At 35.0% G+C, this 18,834-nt stretch overlaps 1 protein-coding gene across 2 annotated transcripts in view; it reads right to left on the bottom strand.

Moving 5' to 3' along the window:
• LOC145297638 (protein Wnt-8b-like) overlaps window positions 1–18,834 on the bottom strand; it is a 164,118-nt gene that overhangs the window by 6,685 nt on the left and 138,599 nt on the right. For both annotated transcript variants that reach the window (XM_080143743.1, XM_080143744.1), the window contains exons 2-4: window positions 18,118–18,178; window positions 13,647–13,779; window positions 3,955–4,080 (exon numbers count right to left, since the gene is read on the bottom strand). In XM_080143743.1, the coding sequence (XP_079999869.1) occupies window positions 3,955–4,080; window positions 13,647–13,779; window positions 18,118–18,178 (320 nt within the window). The remainder of the gene's footprint in view (window positions 1–3,954; window positions 4,081–13,646; window positions 13,780–18,117; window positions 18,179–18,834) is intronic.

The raw sequence follows: 18,834 nt of genomic DNA, 5'->3' as shown, positions 1-18,834 counted from the left end.
GTTAAGTTTGGTGACTGGAGACGATGGATGACTATTATTGGGAGAGAGCGGTCTAGATATTGAGTTGTGCCGGAATACAAAATCATAAATCTTAGTTACAGTTTAATGCTTCTTGAAGAACTTGAAAGCCGTGAAAGGTAAGCTGAAGAGTTGCAACTCAGATGTGGACAAAATGGCTAGCAAGTAGGATCATATCAGGCATTCTGTGTTCACTCATCAAAATTCGCCCCAAAATTGTGAAACCGGGCAAGACAGCATGACAACACAGCTGTTGGCGAGATAGATATCACTGGAATCGTTACTTTCAATAATTCCTTGAGCAAGAAATTTCGTTACTCTTCATGCAGGAGTTGTACAGGCCAATGATCCATGAAAGAGTAATTAGAAAAATTGGTCCAGAATAGTTAACAAAATAAAAAAGAGGTGAACGAATAAATATACAATAAATGTTACCAAAGGCAACATAAGTTACTGTTCTACCTACACGGATGGGAGTTTTGTATTTTAACTTCTTTTAAAGTGTATTTTCACTTAAAAATAAAAGTAATATCAAGCCTGTCGAGTTAACACGAAAACAAAATGGTGGTCTCATTAGAGTTATAGTCGAGCCTAGATAATCGCTCAAAAATCGAAAATTAAAATATTGGTAGAACATTACGTTCTTCGCACGATTGGTGATATTTATTGCATTTGTTTGTATTAGTATTTGCTTAATTTTCGATTTTTGAGCCATTATCAAGATTTAACTAGTACTCTAATGAGACCATCATTTTCTTATTCGTTTTAACTCATCAGGCTTTACACTATCTTTATTTTTAAGTAAAACACTTTAAAATAAGTTAAAATATAGAAACAACTCGTTTCATAAACACAATACTCATTTTGAAACTAACGATTATTGAAAAAAGATATTTCCACTATTCACTAAGACGAATAATTGCCAAGATACACCAGAAGAAGGCCGGAGATTACATCGACTGAAAAGTTGTGAGAAAAATAAGAACAGTAATCCGAACATTCCAAACGACACATTATCAATCATCGTCGAAAAATCAGAAACGTTATATCAAATGGACACGGACACGAATTAATACACTAATATACTAATGACTCGAAGATCAGTAGATTGAATGCGACAAATAATACGGATAGATATTTCGTTGTTAAAAAGAGATGTATTCGTCCAGTTGGCCTGTTTCTGGAGACTTTAATGTAAACTGATGAATTGACCAAATTTACATTGGTAGTGATATACTTTTAAAGGTTAAGCATAAACGTTATTTACCAGGTGCAAGTTTATAAGTATAATTGGCGGGTGATAATCTTAAAAGTCAGATCAAACCCAGTATGAGCTGGTTTGTTCAATTGTGTGACATAATAATAATTTGAATTGACCTCTTGGCTGTCAGATTTTCGCCCACAAACTGATTAAAAAGCTTGCTGCATGTTTGAATACCCTTTATATAAAATTACAATCGTGTAGACCCAAAATCATCTGAATGGTTTGCTAGAGACCGTAAACGTTAAATCTTTTGAACTTTGACATCTTGACAGCCAAATTTTCGACCAAAAACTGATTAAAAAGCTTGCCCTATGTCTGAATACACTCTATGTAAAATTTCAAATGTTTAGATCATAAATTGGCTAAATAATTTGATAGAGACCACAGAGGTCAATTTTTTTTAAAAACTTTGACTCCAATTATAACCCATTAACTTTATCGTATTGGGTTCAAATCAAATTAAAATATTGGATCCATGTCCAAGTAACCTATATCTAAGTTTCAAAAGTCAAATCGTTGAACTTTGACCACTAAACAGCCAAATTTCTAGCTGAAAACTGATTAAAAAGATTTTCCACAATCTCAATACCCCTTATGTCAAATGTCGAGTGTGTAGATTGAAAACTGACAGAGTAGTTTGGTAGGGAAACTTACACACACAGGCACATACAGACAGACAATTTCACTTTTATAGATATACCAGATGTTTAGACAAAAAATTGGCAGAGGAGTTTGGTAGAGTCTGCAAAGGTAAACTCTTTTACCTCTTGCAAGCCACAATTTCGCTACAAAACTGATTAAAGTGCTTGATGCACTTTATTTCGCCCTACAAATTGCTGCACGCTGCACAAAATTTCGCCCCAAAACTGATTAAAGTGATTGCTTTATGTAAAATTTCAAATGTTTAGACCAAAATTGGCTTTATAGTTTGATAAAGACCGCGAACGTAAAATCTTTTGAACTTTGAAATCTTGGAAACCAAATTTCCAGCAAAAAGACGATTAAAAAACTTGCCCTATGTCTGAATACCCTTTATGTAAGATTTCAAACATTTAAACAAAAAATAGGTTGAGTAATTTGGTAGAGACCGCAGAGGTCAATTATTTTAAAACTAGGACTCCAATTGTGACCTCTTAAATTTATTGTTTTGTGCTCAAATCAAATTATAAAGTTAGATCAATGTCCAAGTAACTTATACTTAAAATGTTAAGTGTTTGACCCAAAATTGGCGGAGGAGTTTGGTAGAGTTTTTAAAGGTCAAATCATTGAACTTTGAACCATTAACAGCAACATTTCTAGCCGAAAACAGATTAAAAATATTTTTCACAATCTCAATGCCTCTTATGTCAAATCTTAATATCCCTTATATCAAATTTCGAGTCTGTAGACCGAAAATTGACAGTTTGTGTGGAAATGCACACACACACACACACACACACACACACACACACACACACACACACACATACATTTTCACTTTTATGGATACTAGCATGGGAGCCCGGCGTTGCCCGGGTGTTTAGAGGTGTGCGTTGAGCAAAACAAAAAGGGGTAGTAGGAAGGCAGGCTCGAACCCGTACTGCGAAGAAGGAAAAGAATGTGAAAAAACCGTGACGTCTTTACTGTTATGACCACCGCCAAACCGGAAGTGACGTATGTTTTAATTAAGGCTAGGCAATCGAAAAGAGGTGATGACTATCGAAAATATCAGCGAGAAAGCGACCCCTCCCTGTAGAAAAGTGCTCAGTTGAGGGTGAAAAAAATAATGTTTTTAGCCAATTTTTCGGTATTTGTCGTCTGAAACGGTCGAGCTTCAAAACGATACTGATCTTGTGAAAATCCGTCGCCCCTGTCAAAAGTTTTAGGCAGACATGCAAACATACATACATAGACTTATATATTTGTAGCTCAATTTTTCGACCCAAACCGATTAAAAAACTTAACCTATCTCTGAATACCCTTTATGTAAAATTTCAAATGTTTAGACAAGAAATTGTCTGAGTAATTTGGTAGAGACCGCAAGGGATAATTTTTTTTTTAAATTGACCCCTATTATTACTCCTTAACATATATTGTTTTGGGCTCAAATCAAGTTATTAAGTTAGATCCATGTCCAAGGAACCTATAGCTAAACTTTCAAGTGTTTAGTTTGGTAGAGTTCTCAATAGTCAAATTTTTGAACTTTGAACCCTTAACAACCAAATTTCTAGCCAAAAAACGATTACAAAGATTTTCTCAAATCTCACTACCCTGTATATCAAATTTCGGGTCTGTAAACTGAAAATTGACAGAGTTATTGTGTAGGGAAATTTACACAGACACACAGACAAACAGACAGACATGCAGGCAACACTTTCACTTTTATAGATATATATATAGATAGATATAGATAGATTAGTTAAATAAAATATAGTGGTATTTATGTCATTTTTTTTCTTTTAAATAAGTATAACAGCCTGTCTCAAGAAATGCTCATCAATCGAACGTCTTCAACTTTCGAAACGAGTAATAACAAATATAACATTTTTACCAAAAAGGAAATAGGTGTAAAAATCGAAAATATTTATGAGAAAATCGGTATTTGTAATTGAATTTATTTCAGAAGCTTTTGAAAGAAGATACATTTAATCAAAAAAGGTGTCTGGCTTTTTCAATCGTTTCCGATCACATACCTCGTTTTCCCTTTTTAGAATCATCGCAACCGCAATCTGTGAAATGTCCCAGGCTGCAACGGCGGATAAGGGTGTGCATTATTCCAGCAGCAATTATGCCTTGGACGAAACTTGCCTCTTGAGTGGCTGAAAAAAAAAAAGTTACTTTTATGTAACGTCTAGCCTAGATATTCGGGTAGTGTATTCTCAGTACTTCAACCACGTTAGTATATAAAAGGGAGTGTTTAATATTACACATTATTTAATGTCACACAATTTATTATTTTCTCAAATATAAACACGTATTTTCAATTTGGCTTAGACCGTTAACAAATAATCAAAGAGGAGTTAGATTTCTTTACGGAAATACGTATATATATATATATATATATATATATATATATATATATATATATATATATATATATATATATATATATATATATATATAATGGAAATCGGTTCAGACAAGACATGAAGCCACTTGATGTAAGGCGCTAAAGAAATCACTTCAAAATCAAAATCGATTAATGTTATACGGATTGATTTCGATCATTCGATCAAGAAAACAACGATTCTTCTTTTTTCAGAAACATCGCTCATGGAATGTGAGAACTAAAGAAGAAAATAAGAAAATCGAGGGTTACGAGGTTGCTGAAAGTAAATCCAAGGTTCATTGTCTACTCTTTTAACAAATATTTGTTACAAAAAATAAATATTTTGAATATATATACTAACTTGAAGAAATTAAGCGAACAATGCCTCGTTTTCCTGTTGTCTCAACCATATAAATATATATTTACTGAAAGCACTACACGTTCCCAGCATGGAGGTTATCTCAAGAATCGATTATGCTGATATGGTAATGTGGAATGTTTATTCTCTTGGATAAAACGTTGCAAAAGCATTAATGTCCTAATTCGCGGAAATGGACAAAAGCTTTTTTCCTAGAACTGCCCACGCATGGAACTCTATCCTGGTTGCCTGCTTTCCAACTAACTACAACATGATCGTCTTCAAGTCCAATATAAACAAGTTCTTGTTACGCCCCCCGAAATACTTAATTTCTACTCAATTTCCACCATTAACGATCACTATGTTGTTGTCCTAGTCTCCACCTGGCACGCATTAACTCTTATCCTCGTGTAACCTTCGGGCCTTGATAAATGGTGACCCCCTTTGTAACAAAAAAGAAAAGAAAAGAATAAAGGTTAATTGGCAAAGAAAAATGTGAATACAAGTGACTGAATAAGACCGCAAAAAGTTGAATTTGAAAATTGCTGAACCGCTAAACCACGGTACATAAATAATTATATCAGAAGATATTTAACAAGGAGAAAAGTGAGATTAAATGAATAATATATATGTATATATACTAGCTGTACCCTGCCACGCGTTGCTGTGGCTTAATTTCGTGTATTGGAAAATTCTAATAAAAAGAGAAAATGCATGTTTCTTATATTCTTAGTACAGAAATCCACTCCAAAAAGTAAAAAAAAAAAGGCGAAAATGAAAAAAATATGGTACTTTTGCAGAATTGGATCCGGATCCTCGGGAGTTACCATCAATCATGGCTTGGGCTCGACCAACATTCAGTGGATTAAGCCGAAAGTTGCTAAACCATTGAAACGCTAAATAGTTTTCTTTTTTATTGTATTAAAAAATGTGAGTTTTTAATTAATATTTGGGTAAGGGGGGGTGTTACTATACACATATTCGAAAAAGTTGTTCAAAAACGAATAAATGAAAGCAAAGGTAAGGTAAATTACGTTTCTATTTAACTGGATAATTTTTTAGTGTTTTTATTTAATGTATAATGTTTAATCGGCTTAAAAAACACAGTGTTTATCTATGTATTTGAAAAAGACGAATGGTCGCGGACTCTGTTGAATACGTTAAGTTTAGGAAAATCAGTTAAAAACTATACAAAACAATGTCAGACACCTACTGATTATATGTTATTGTGAAATAGGCTGACATATTCGGTGGGTTTCTGATAGTATTTTGTATAGTTTTTTAGTTTTAAATCATTTTCTCAAACTTAACATCATCAACAGTGTCCATCACCGTTTGTATTTTTCAAATTTCCAAGTTTAATTAAAGTTTTATGATATGTTTTTTTTTTATTCAATTGTAAGGTTAAAGTACAGAATAGATACAAAACACCCTCCCCTCCCCATGTTAAGAATGGCTTTTTAAATAATAACTTTATTTCAGCACGGATCACTCTCTACATGAGTACCTAATATTTTTTTTCAGCCATTCTTACCATAGAGAGTGGATGGTGTTTTGTAACTATTCTGTGCCTTTTTAACTAACAATTTATTATTAAAAAACATATTGTGAAATTATAAAAAAATATAAAGATATTGTGAAAGTTGAATTTAACTTGAAAAATACAAACAAAAAAAAACAATGTGAACGGCGCGTTCAACATTGTAGCTGGACCTTATTTGGCAATAAGGTCACGTGAGTCGATTAATGGGTGCTAATGCACTTACTGATCCGCGCTATTTTTTAAATCGTATTTCCAAGTTTAATTAAAGTTTTATGTTTTTTTAGTATGTTTTTTTTAGATTAGGTCCACCTCCACAATTTTCTTTTAAATGACGACTTTTATCGGTTTCCGACTCTGTTGAATACGGAAATCGCATTGGAATTTTGCAGAAATAAGTAGTTATCGAGATATAGATAGTTGTTTTATGCATTGTATTCTTTGGCGGCCATCTTTGTTACGCGCGTAGATTTGTTTATGACGCGCGCAAGCGTGTAAAAAAGACGGCTGCCAGAGATTACAGTGCATTATACAAATTTTTAATATCTCGATAACTACTTATTTCTGCAAAATTTCAATGCGATTTCCGTATTCAGCATAGTCGAAAACCTTCAAAAGTCGTCATTTAAAAGAAAATTGTGGAGGTGGACCTAATCTAAAAATTTACCGTTTTTTTCATTCAATTGTAAGGTTAAAGTACAGAATAGGTACAAAACACCCTCTTCTCCCAATGTTAAAAATGGCTTTTTAAATAATAACGTTATTATTTCAGCACGGATCAATAAGTGCACGAGTACCCAATTTCTTTAAAAGCATTCATATTTTCTTATATAAAAACAACTTCTGTAAAAAAAAAAAAGAAAAAATGTGCACTTTCAATCTTTGTTAAGAAAGGTTTTCTTGAAACCCCCCCCAAAAAAAATTACGGTAAAAAAAGCAAAGAACAAAACGTTAATCGGTATTCACGCAGAGAGTGATCCGTGCTGAAATAATAACGTTATTATTTAAAAAGCCATTCTTAACATGGGGAGGGGAGGGGGTTTCTACCTAATCTGTACTTTAACCTTACAATTGAATAAAAAAACATATCATAAAACTTTAATTAAACGGGGAAATGCGATTTAAAAAATAGCGCAGATCACTCTCTGCATTAGCACCGAAAGTACAGAATAGTTAGAAAATATCCTCCCTCCCCATGTTAAGAATGGCTTTCTAAATAATGTTAATGATTCAGTACTTTTCCTTGTCTGCTTAAGTTTAACTTTTGTTTATTAAATTGTGAGGTGAAAGTCCAGAATAGTTACAAAATACCCCTATCCCCATGTTAAGAATGGCTTTCTAAATAATAACGTCATTATTTCAGCGGGGTCGCTTCTCTGCATAAGTACCATGTTTTGTTTGTAAATTGTTAGGTGAAAGGACAGAAGAGTTACAAAATACCATCCCCATGTTAAGAATGTCTTTCTAAATAACATCATTTCAGCACGGTATTTTCTATGCATACGTACTATCTATTTTTGTTTATTAAATTGTTAGGTGAAAGTATAGAATAGATGCAAAACTCCCTCCCCATGTTAAGAATAGCTTTCTAAATAACGGTATTATTTCAGCACGGTACCTTCTCTGCATAAGTACTATCTTTTGTTTATTAAATTGTTAGGTGAAAATATAAAATAGTTACAGAACACTCTCCCCTTCCCATGTTAAGAATGGCTTTCTTAATAGCGTTATTTCAGCACGGTACCTTCTCTGCATAAGTACCATCTTTTGTTTATTAAATCGTTAGGTGAAAGTATAGAATAGTAACAAAACGTCCTCCCCATGTTAAGAATGGCTTTCTAAATAACGTTATTATTCTATTATTATATTAAGTACCATGTTTTGTTTATTAAATTGTAAGGTGAAAGTACAGTACTCATGCAGAGAGTGATCCGTGCTGAAATAATAACGTTATTATTTAAAAAGCCATTCTTAACATGGAGAGGGGAGGGTTTTTTGTACCAAATCTGTATTTTAACCTTACAAAAATAAAAAAAACATATAATAAAACTTTAATTAAACCTGGAAATACGATTTAAAAAATAGCGCGGACCACTCTTTGCATTAGCACCAAATATTATTTAAGCAAGTTACCAATCCGTAAAAAAAAAACTGTACTTTTACCAAACAATCTTATATCGAAAAACAAACAAACAAAAAAAAAAAACTCAAAAAGCAAGCGACAAAATTTTTTTTTGCCTTATATAATAAAGAAAAAATGTTTAAATTAAAAAATTTGGAAGATAAACAAATGAATTATGTTTTTTTTTTCTTTTACTTATCGAGTAAACAGAAAATGAAATCTACTTGGTTTCGTCAATTCGTGGCTGTGAAATGAATCGAACCGGAAGTTCAGTTTTATCAACAAAGCAGGTTCGCACTAACAGTTACGAAAATATATTTATTTTATTTAATATTTTAATAATTCGCGAGGTAAATTTATTTTAATAACATAAAAACATCCCTCGACTCTAAAGATGGGTTGTCTGAAAATTTCAAATAAATTGGTAACGTAGAAATATGGTTTTATTCACTTATAACGAACCAAAAATTACATTTGTGTGTGTGTGTGTGTATATAATTATAAAACTCTGTTGACCGTCCGGCCTTGCTAGCTTTTTTTTTTTACATAGGCATCACCACATTATCAAGGCCCAGAGGCCTCTCAAGGATAAGGGTTAAAGAGTGTACAGTAGAAATTGGACAATATAGTAATCATTAGTAATGAAAATTTGGTAAATTTGATAACTTATATGGAACGGCTCATCAAGAACTTATTTACTTTAGACTTGAACACAACCATATTGTAGTCAGCCGGAAAGCAGGAAAACGGAAGACAATTCCACAGGCGTGTAGTTCTAAGAAAGAAGCTTTGTTCATGGAATCTACGTTTAGGTTTAGGCACAGATAAAGAGTGGGGGAAATTATTGATAGTGTTTACAGCTAGACGAGTGTTTCTTGTGAAAGTTTGGCGAGGGGGAACCATAGATTGAAGCTCAGTCGAACACTTTCCATGAAAATAACGATACATCAGAGAAAAACTCGCAACATCTCTTCTGTGAGATAGAGGTTGCAAGGAGGAGAATAGGACATCTCCTACGAGGCTACGAAGTCTATTTTGAACTCTATCAAGGCAGGACAAGTCCTTTCTAGCAGCTCCTGCCCAGATGTGGCAACAGTATTCCATCCTTGGACGTACCTGGCTCTTATATAGATAGAGAATATCATCAGCAGTGAGATATTTACCGGATCGATAGAAAGATCCCACAATTTTTCCAGCGGCCTTGGCAACAGATTTGATGTACGTGTTCCATTTAAGATCAGGAGTAATGGTCAAGCCCAGAAGCTTGTCAAAACTTGAGGCCTCCTAAAGACGAGAGCCATTCATTTCAATTGATGCCAGATGTGGATTAGAATGTTGATGATGTAAAGAGAGAAGCTTGGTTTTAGATGCATTAAAAGTAACCAGCCACTCATTTCCCCATTGTACTACGTGCTCAAGATCAGAGGAGAGAGAATTGGAGAGAACTTGGTCGTTTACTGTCTTAGATGTGCTACCATAAATGGTAGTGTCGTCAGCATAAATGTCTACAAATGATGTAAGGATGTGATTTGGAAGATCATTAATGTAGATCAGGAAAAGAGTTGGGCCCAGGATGGACCACTGAGGGACACCGGCATTAATACTGTGAGCTTCTGATTTTTGCCCCTCAACTACTACTCTTATGAACCTATCAGAAAGAAATGATTTAATAATTGAGAAGACTTTTCCAGCAATACCATAGCTAGCGATCTTATGAAGTAAACCTTTATGCCATACCCTATCAAAGGCCTTAGATATGTCAAGAGCAATTGCCCTAGAAAGATTGCCACCCTCGAGAGATTTGCTAATCCTATGCGATATAACTGTAAGCACATCTGCTGTAGATCTAGCAGAACGGAAACCATATTGAGTGTCACTAAGAAGGTTATTTTTGTTGAGATGGTTGATTACTTCTGTATTTAACACAGATTCTAGCAACTTACTCATGACGCACAGGAGACTTATTGGCCTGAACTGAGAGGGGGATGAGCGATCACCTGAATTCTTAAATACAGGGCATACTGATGAGATTTTCCAGGGAGATGGGAAACTATTCTCCTTAAACAGTTTTGTAAGTATGGGCGCTAGTTCAGGTTGAAGTTTTTTGAGTACTATAATTGGAATACCGTCAGGGCCAGTTGCTTTACTGGAATCAAGGTTTTTGATTAGCTTGGCAACATCACGTACAGATATACGTATATCATAGCGTGTTTTCTGATACAGGAGGAAATATTGGGGGTTGGCGGCCTTGGTCGCAAAGGGTAGAATTAGCTGCAAAGTTCTTGACAAAGAGTTTGGCTTTGTCTGATGCTGACGAGATTACCTCAGGTTCATTGATAATAGTTGGGATGGAGCACACGCTTCTGTTCAGGATTCTGTTTGTTATTTGCCAAAACTGGTGGGAACCAAGCCGCTGCTCAGCTACTTTGGACTTAACAGATTGAGCATACAACTCTCTTGCGTTCCTTATTACTTTCTTACAATGGTTGCTGGCAGTCCTGAAAACGGCTTTAGTTTCCATACATCTATTACGTTTGAAGCAGTGGAAAAAGTGATTTCTGTGCGCAATGGCAGCAGCACATTCTGGAGAGAACCATGGCTGGCTGTTAGGTTTTTGCTGAAACTTTTTAGAGGGTATGAAATGGTAAATACCTACAATTAACCATTCAGTCAGGTCTGATACTATAGAGGACACATTCTTTTTAAACATGGAATGCAGAGGTAGATCAGATATAAATGTACGGAAGCTATCCCAGTCAGCCTTAGTGTATCGATATACTGTACGATAGAGAGGTACGTCTGGGGACTTATTACATTTCATTTTTATCTTAATTGATACAACAGAGTGGTTGGAAGATCCAAGAGGCGACAGAACAGAAACTGAACATAGTTCAGGGCAAGTTGTGAGAAAAAGGTCTAGTAGGCTCGCATACTGGCCGTCATTGTCGGGCACACGGGTGGGTTCCTGAACAATCTGAGTGAGGTCATAGGCAATGGAGAAATCATGACAGAACCTCCCCACATCATCGGTCTTGTTTGAGTGGGTCAACCATTCAACATTGTCAACATTGAAGTCTCCACATACGCGAATGTTAGCTGAAGGATAAGCAGATAGGACTTGGTCAATTTTCTCAGATATTCTTTGAAAGATAGTAACTCCGCTGTTGTGGGGGCGATAGAGAGTAAATATAAATGCAGTAGTGTGAGCTAAAGCAACCCGGAAGCACATATAGGGTAAGTTAGGATCTTCCCTGGAGATGTCCCTCCCACATGGAAATCTATCTTTAATATAGGCACATATTCCATGCCCATGGCGATCTTGGGGGTCAGATTTAGAAGTTAAGTTAGAGTATCCTGTAATTGCAAACTCTTCTAGGGAAATAGCCTGTCCAATGCCAGTTTCACTTAAAAATAAAAGGTCTGGTTTAGTCTCCTGTAATTGGGTTTCAACCTCTGGAAGGTTAGAACGAAGACCCCTGATGTTGGAGAAGGAGACATGGTAGTAGGGGTCTACGTTGGAAGTTGGAGAACCGGGTTTAATCATGTATTTTTTCTTGAAACTTGTCATGATGAAATTTTGGAATTTGTGGACTAGGTCGTCGGATTTACTTAGAGCAGGACAGAGAGGGGAAACTAAGAGAGAAAAAGAAACGAAGAATTTTTTTTTTATGTGCTTGACATGCAGGTCCAAGAAGGAATCTTGCAGCATGTTACCGGTACACCATTACATAGAGTACTGCCTTGCCGCAATCCGCAAGGCGAGTTTATACGGGGATGCATCTCCCCCAGTGAATGAAATGTGCCCCCAAATACAAACCTCGAAATTTCTACGATTCGGTGCCGTACATATAGTGCCTAGCCTTCCCTGATAATCATCCACCTGGTACTGATCAGGCTCATCGTTGCTTAACCAGTGATCTGACGAAAACCAGTGTGTTAACGTGATTAATATATATATATATATGTGGAAATATTTTTTATTCACTTATTTTTCTTTTTTATATATACCAATCCTTATTTAAGAAGCTCAATGTAATTACAGAGCATATAATGAATGAATGACGAGAGTGTTTTTATTCCAAATTTCATGATGTTGACCATCTTATAATTTATTCCTTCAATCTAGTTGACACTTACAATTTTTGACAGTATCTGTTTAGTAGCACAAAATCAATCACTTAATTATTATATCAATCAGTGAATCTATTTTGCCCTCAACTTATCAGAAGCAATAGCAACAATCAATGCACCAAAAGGAAATAAAATGCGTTTGGACATGATTAAAAATCCGAAAATTGGAAGAAAAGTTGCAAATACTTTATAATTTGCTTACATTACACGATTTTGAATTAAGGACAAAATAGATTCACTGATTGATATAATAATTAAGTGATTGACTTTCTGCTATGAAACAGATACTGTCAGAAATTGTAATTATCAACTGAATCAAAGGAATAAATTGTAAGCTGGTCAACATCCCGAAATTTGGAATATTGACTTTTGTCATTCATTCATTATATATATATATATATATATATATATATATATATATATATATAAACTAAATATTTGCACACACACAAACACACATATATATATATATATTTATTATTAACAGTAATACCAGTTCCAATGATGTAAATATTAATATCGATTTATTTAACTAGAGTAGAAAGTACTCATTAAAATATCCATTAATGAATGTTTATCAACAAATATAATATACAAAGCAACAGTAGTGAATAAGATGAATAAAGGAAAAGAAGGACACAGTAGTTACGGAAAATAAATTCACGTTTTGCTCAGCTGTTGCATCGGGTTTATCGGGCGAGAAAAAGCTAAAATAGCCAATAATATTCTTTGTCACTTTTAAACTTTTTCTCTAGATAGAGCTAACGCAACAGCTGAGTGAAACATTGAGTTGTAGGTCTTCCATTTTTCCGTTTTACCTCATACACACGCACGCACGATCAAATTCACAACATGGCAAGAAAAAAGATGAAGAAGAAGAAGAAAACGAAACAACATACTGAGGATGGAGTTTGACTTCGAAATATATTTCAAATATAAATTTCAAACAAGTAAAATATTTGTTTATTTTCATAATATTGCGTTGTAATTTGGTTTTCAAGTGCACTTTATGCGTATTCTATTTTATTCAAATTAAATTAAGGCTGCTATAACGGAACTCACACCCTTCACACACACACACACACACACACACACACACACACACACACACACACACACACACACACACACACACATATATATATTAAAGGTAATTCATGATAAAAGGTATTGCCAGCATTTTACCACTGAGCCATGACTTTTGGGATACCATGGAGTCTTCGGGGCAGTTCCATCGATCCAACTCAAATTGGTAGCGACATTCCCCAGCTGCTTTTTTCTCGCCGGCTGCTACAATGTCTGAAAACAGCAGGTATGTCTGAAGTAAAAGCGCAAAAAAGAAAAAGAAAACGAAAACATTAAGAAAGATCGACAATTAAAGGATAAACAGACTATATCAACATACGTTCATGTGGCATTATTGATTAAAAAAAATCGGAAAAACTGTGTTACAACTGTTATATATATCATTCCAGTTACGTAACATTCAGGCTAGATGTAATGCGCAAAATTTACCCTCACCTCGAAGTAAACGACATGAAATCGCCTGATTTCGTATGAATCAGATTCTCCTGTTTGTATTGATTTCCGCGATATCTTTCTTGTTGAAATTCTTTCTAGAAAGACGTTACGGAAGAGACCAGTTGAAGTTTGCCAACATCCCAAGTGAAAGTGTTTCTGTTGAATGAAATGGACTCCAAATTGGCACACTCAGATTACCAGTGAATGTCATTAACCACTTAGCCATCGTCATCTCTCCGTCGTAGGTAAAAGCCTTGAACGACAAGAGGTATCATGTACTGTACTTGTATGCATTAAAAAGTGCGATGAGGTTAAGCGGATTTTAACAGTCGACCGCCGGGCTACAAATAATACGTCATTTCGAGCTCTATATAAGGTAGATGATATGTCTGGTGGTCAGGTCATTCCGAACGTCTTTAGCGTCCATTTCAGATGTTATTCCAAGGCAATATCGCTTGGAGACGTGTAGACTTTGGTCTGTTATTCAATTATGATAGCCATGACGATTGTTACGCATCTAAGCTGAGATGATCTTAGCCTAATAAGTCAATGCAAGATACTGATAAATTGACGGTTTATCATTCCGAAATGAAATTACTTATCATCGAGTATGTAGTCATACACAACACTTCCGATGGTACATTCTTACATTTAAGTGTTACTTAATTTAGAACATTGATCTATAAATTCATGCAACTTCATGCAAATATATACGAGGTTCCTTTAATCAGTTTACAGATTCTTTTTTGTCATGCGCATTTTTATTGATAGTACACTCATTAAACTCTAGTCCCCTTCGAAGTAATCTCCTCCGGCTGCAATGCACTTGGTCTACCGCCTCAACAATTTCTGGAAGGCGCTATGGAAGTACTCTTGTGTTAGTGTGTCAATGACTCTAGTCACAGCCTCTTTCATCTCCTCAACTGTCTCATAATGAAAGCCTCTAAGGGTTTTCTTAAGCTTAAGGAATAATCAAAAGTTACAGGAGCAAGGTTTGAACTATAGGGAAGCTGAGGAACTGTCTTGATGCCTATCTTGGTGAAATAATCTGTGACAAGGATGGAGTTTTGGGCTGGTGCATTGTCTTAGTAGAAATGCCACTGATCCGATTTTAAGAATGCTGGCCTCTTCCGACGGAATATCTTCCTGAACTCTTTTAAAACCTCCATATAGTATTCCTAGTAGACTGTCTGTCCAGTGGAAACCCAGTGCATGTAGATCATGCCAGTTCTGCACAAAAAAGGATCATCATAAGTTTCTGGGTGAATTTTCTCTATCTAACCTTGGGAGAACCAGCCTGGGAACTCTATTTCTTAGCCTCTGGGTTATAGCAGTAGATCCAGCTTTCATCGAAGTTCACCAGAGCATCACGAATTGCGGAATCTGAATTGATCAGCTCGACCATCTCCCTACTGTCATGACAACGTCTTTCTGATCTCTAGGCATCTCTAGGATCAACTTCATACAAATCTTCCGCATCTTCAGTTTCTCACGAATAATTGTGTGTACAGTTTCCATAATTGTGTGTACAGTTTCCACATTGACATAAAACTGTACACTTATTGTCTTTATAGACAAACGATGGCCCTTATCCACCAAATTCTTTATTTCGCCAATCAATTCTGGTGTTCTAACTTCCTTACTCCTCCCACACCTCTCATCATCTCTCACAGACTCCCTGCCTTCCTTGAATCTCTTAAAAACTGATGCTAAATTCATGCAAGATGGTCCCAAAGCAGTCTAAAGCATTCCATATGTTTCTTTTAAAACAGAATTTATTGCATATGGTTTTTCTAAAGTGTCCTCACGCCCAGCTTGCATTTTTTAAATTCACCAGCCGTACTTTAGTAGGGTGTATTCCAAGTCCTTCCGTAGCTGTTCATTTGAACATGAAATCATAAAAATTGCCCAGTCATCCTATCAGATGTATAGAAATGACATACTGAATTTTCAGGAGTCTACAACAATTTTAAATGCCTGTACAAAGAAAATCTATAAACTTATTTAAGGTACCCCGTACAATAGTTTTGGAAGGTTTTCTACTTTTAAAACTATAAAAAAAATACTTTTAGTACAAAATCCTTCGTTTAAAAAATTATTTGCTTGTAGGTCAATTAATCTCTTGCAATTACTGCATTGCTTCCAAGAATTTCCACTACTCTTTTTTTTTTTTTTTTACTTATGTTCACTCCTTACAAAGCATATCGCCACTTTGACGTAAGGGGTTACTATTTAGGGCCATGTCTAGGAAAGATTAACAAGATATTTATTTATGTTACATTTAAACTTCTGCATATGAATACAGCCAGGGAAACAGACAGCAGGAAGGGAATTCCAAAGTCTAGCTGTTCGAGAGAAGAAACTATTAGAATAGAAAGCTTTTTGGCATTTAGGGACAACAACAGTGAAGAGGTGAAATCTTATTGCTAAGCGTGTTTGTCGGAGATATGTACATCGAGGGGGTACAAGTGAAACAAGTTCATCAGAACACATTCCATTAAAATATTTGTAAAACAGGCACAGTGATGCAACATTGCGGCGATGAGACAGGGGCTGGAGCTTAGTTGATAAAGTGGGACCGATTAGATTGACAACTCTTTTTTTTTTTACTTTATCTAAGAGGGAGAGACTAGTGGTAGATGCACCAGCCCAGATGTGGCAACAATACTCCATGCATGGGCGAATGGTGGCCTTGTAAAGGTAAAGGAGACTCTCAGGCGTGAGTAGTTTTCTAGCTCGATAAAGAGAACCCATATTCTTTGCAGCAGCCTTTGCAATGTCCTCTATGTATTTGTTCCAGTTCATATTGCCCGCAAATATTAGGCCGAGGAGTTTAAAGGTAGAATTCTCAGGTAGGGTGCTATTGTAATAGATGGATATAGGGAGTCTTAATATTACTGTAGGGATCACCAGTTGTTTACCATGAAAAACTGTTTCGGAGGATTTAAAAATATAACAGTGTTTTATCTCATGGCATACCAGAAGTGTTGCTGAAACATCTACGCCATTAAAAAAAAAATAATCGAGTTTTTTGTTCCAAATTAATTTTTTTTATTAACGTATTTATATTATTAAAAAATGTTCTTTCAGCTGTTGCTCGTCATTGTTATTTACAAAACTACTGTTAGTGGGACAGATTGCTAAAACAATCTTTCACTTGATAATACAAGCAACAAAATTGAACTTTGTTAGGTTTGCTTCTGCAGCCATCTTGAAAACTGGCAGCCATCTTGAATTTTCTGATGACAAACATTCTTTTCTTAAAATGCAGGTTCTGAACGTCATTTGTGCCAATTTTGGTGCTTGTATCACTAAGTGAAAGATTCTTATGGAATATTGAGATAACCTGTCCCACTATGTATGTTTATAAGTTTGAACGAATCTATTATACTTTTAACACACACGCGGGCACACTCACATATAAATATGGGAGAGAAAGAGAGATAGATAAGTAGATAGATAGATAGATAGATAGATAGAGAGAGAGAGAGAGAGAGAGAGAGAGAGAGAGAGCGACAGAAAGATAATAGGTAATTGGCCAAACGAACAATTTAAAGGAAACGACATGGAATCACCTGTGTTATACGCCTCGAACGACAAGAGAGGACGTTCTGTATTTTTTTATATTAAAATGTGAGATGCGATGAAGCTGATTCGAATTGTTGATTTTGGCGTTACAAATGAAAAAAAAAAAAAAACACAAAAAATAAAAAAAAAAGACTTTTCAAATTCATTCCCGTAAAATAAGTATTTTCAGTTTAGTTATGTGGTACTTAATATAAATAAATAAATGACTTCGTTTATATACGGTATACTGTAAATCGCAATTTAGTTTAACGCAGTTAGTAGAGAACCGGACATCGACCATTCGGATCTCAACTCTAACTTTGTGTGATTATAACCACACTGATGAGGCCTAATGATAACGAAACACATGTCCATAAATAAGGATATTTTATCTGTGTATCTATCTCTTTTCCAGTCTTGTTGTTTATAATAAAACACATTCTGATAGGTATCAGTCTTTTATGTAGAATGTTATACCCCAACTATCTAATGTAATAAACATTCAAAACAACTTGAAAAAATTTATCGTACCCACTTCAAAGTAAACAAAACATATTTATTTACTTACCGTTGCATTAGCCCCAAATTCGTTCATTTTTGGCCCAGTCATTAAGATCTTATTTACTGACCTGAAAAATACAATGAAAAATACATGTTTACTCGCAATTTGAATACGTTATGTTATATGTTATTATGATGACTGAACTATTGAATACATGACCTAAAAAAAAACATCTCTTTGTTGCAGATATTAACGGGAAACTCTAATAAAGCAACCCCTGTCACTGATTTGCGTCGGACGCAAATCAATGCGTCATTGAATTCCTTACAAACGTGCATTAAGAATGGTTCCGCTTTTGTTTTCGTAGTTTTTCAACTTTTTGAGTTAAAAAAAATAGGGCTGTTTGATTTTTAAACAACTCTTGCATGACAGAACGCGCTCCGGACGCCCATGCACAGTCATTGTTATTGTTGAACAAATGTGAATGTTATTGTTGAACAAATGTGAATGTTATTGTTGAACAAATGTGAATGTTATTGTTGAACAAATGTGAATGTTATTGTTGGACAAGTGTGAATGTTATTGTTGACAAATGCTATTTTTTTTACTGCTATTTAACTCCTAAACAAGGCAGAGTGCCACTTTGACCTAAGTGGCTACCCTTTGGAACATAATTTACAGAGATATTATGTAGGGAGTTGAGCAGCAAGACATTTGTTCACATTAAACTTGAATTTCTGCATGTCACTACAGCCAGAGAAGCAGGGATCTGGGAAAAAATTC

The sequence above is a fragment of the Euprymna scolopes genome, chromosome 18 (genome assembly GCF_053919585.1).
Source record: "Euprymna scolopes isolate OS-2025 chromosome 18, ASM5391958v1, whole genome shotgun sequence".
NCBI lineage: Eukaryota > Metazoa > Mollusca > Cephalopoda > Sepiida > Sepiolidae > Euprymna > Euprymna scolopes.
The sequence above is the reverse complement of the archived record's forward strand: the minus strand, read 5'-3'. Positions and strand labels throughout refer to the sequence as shown.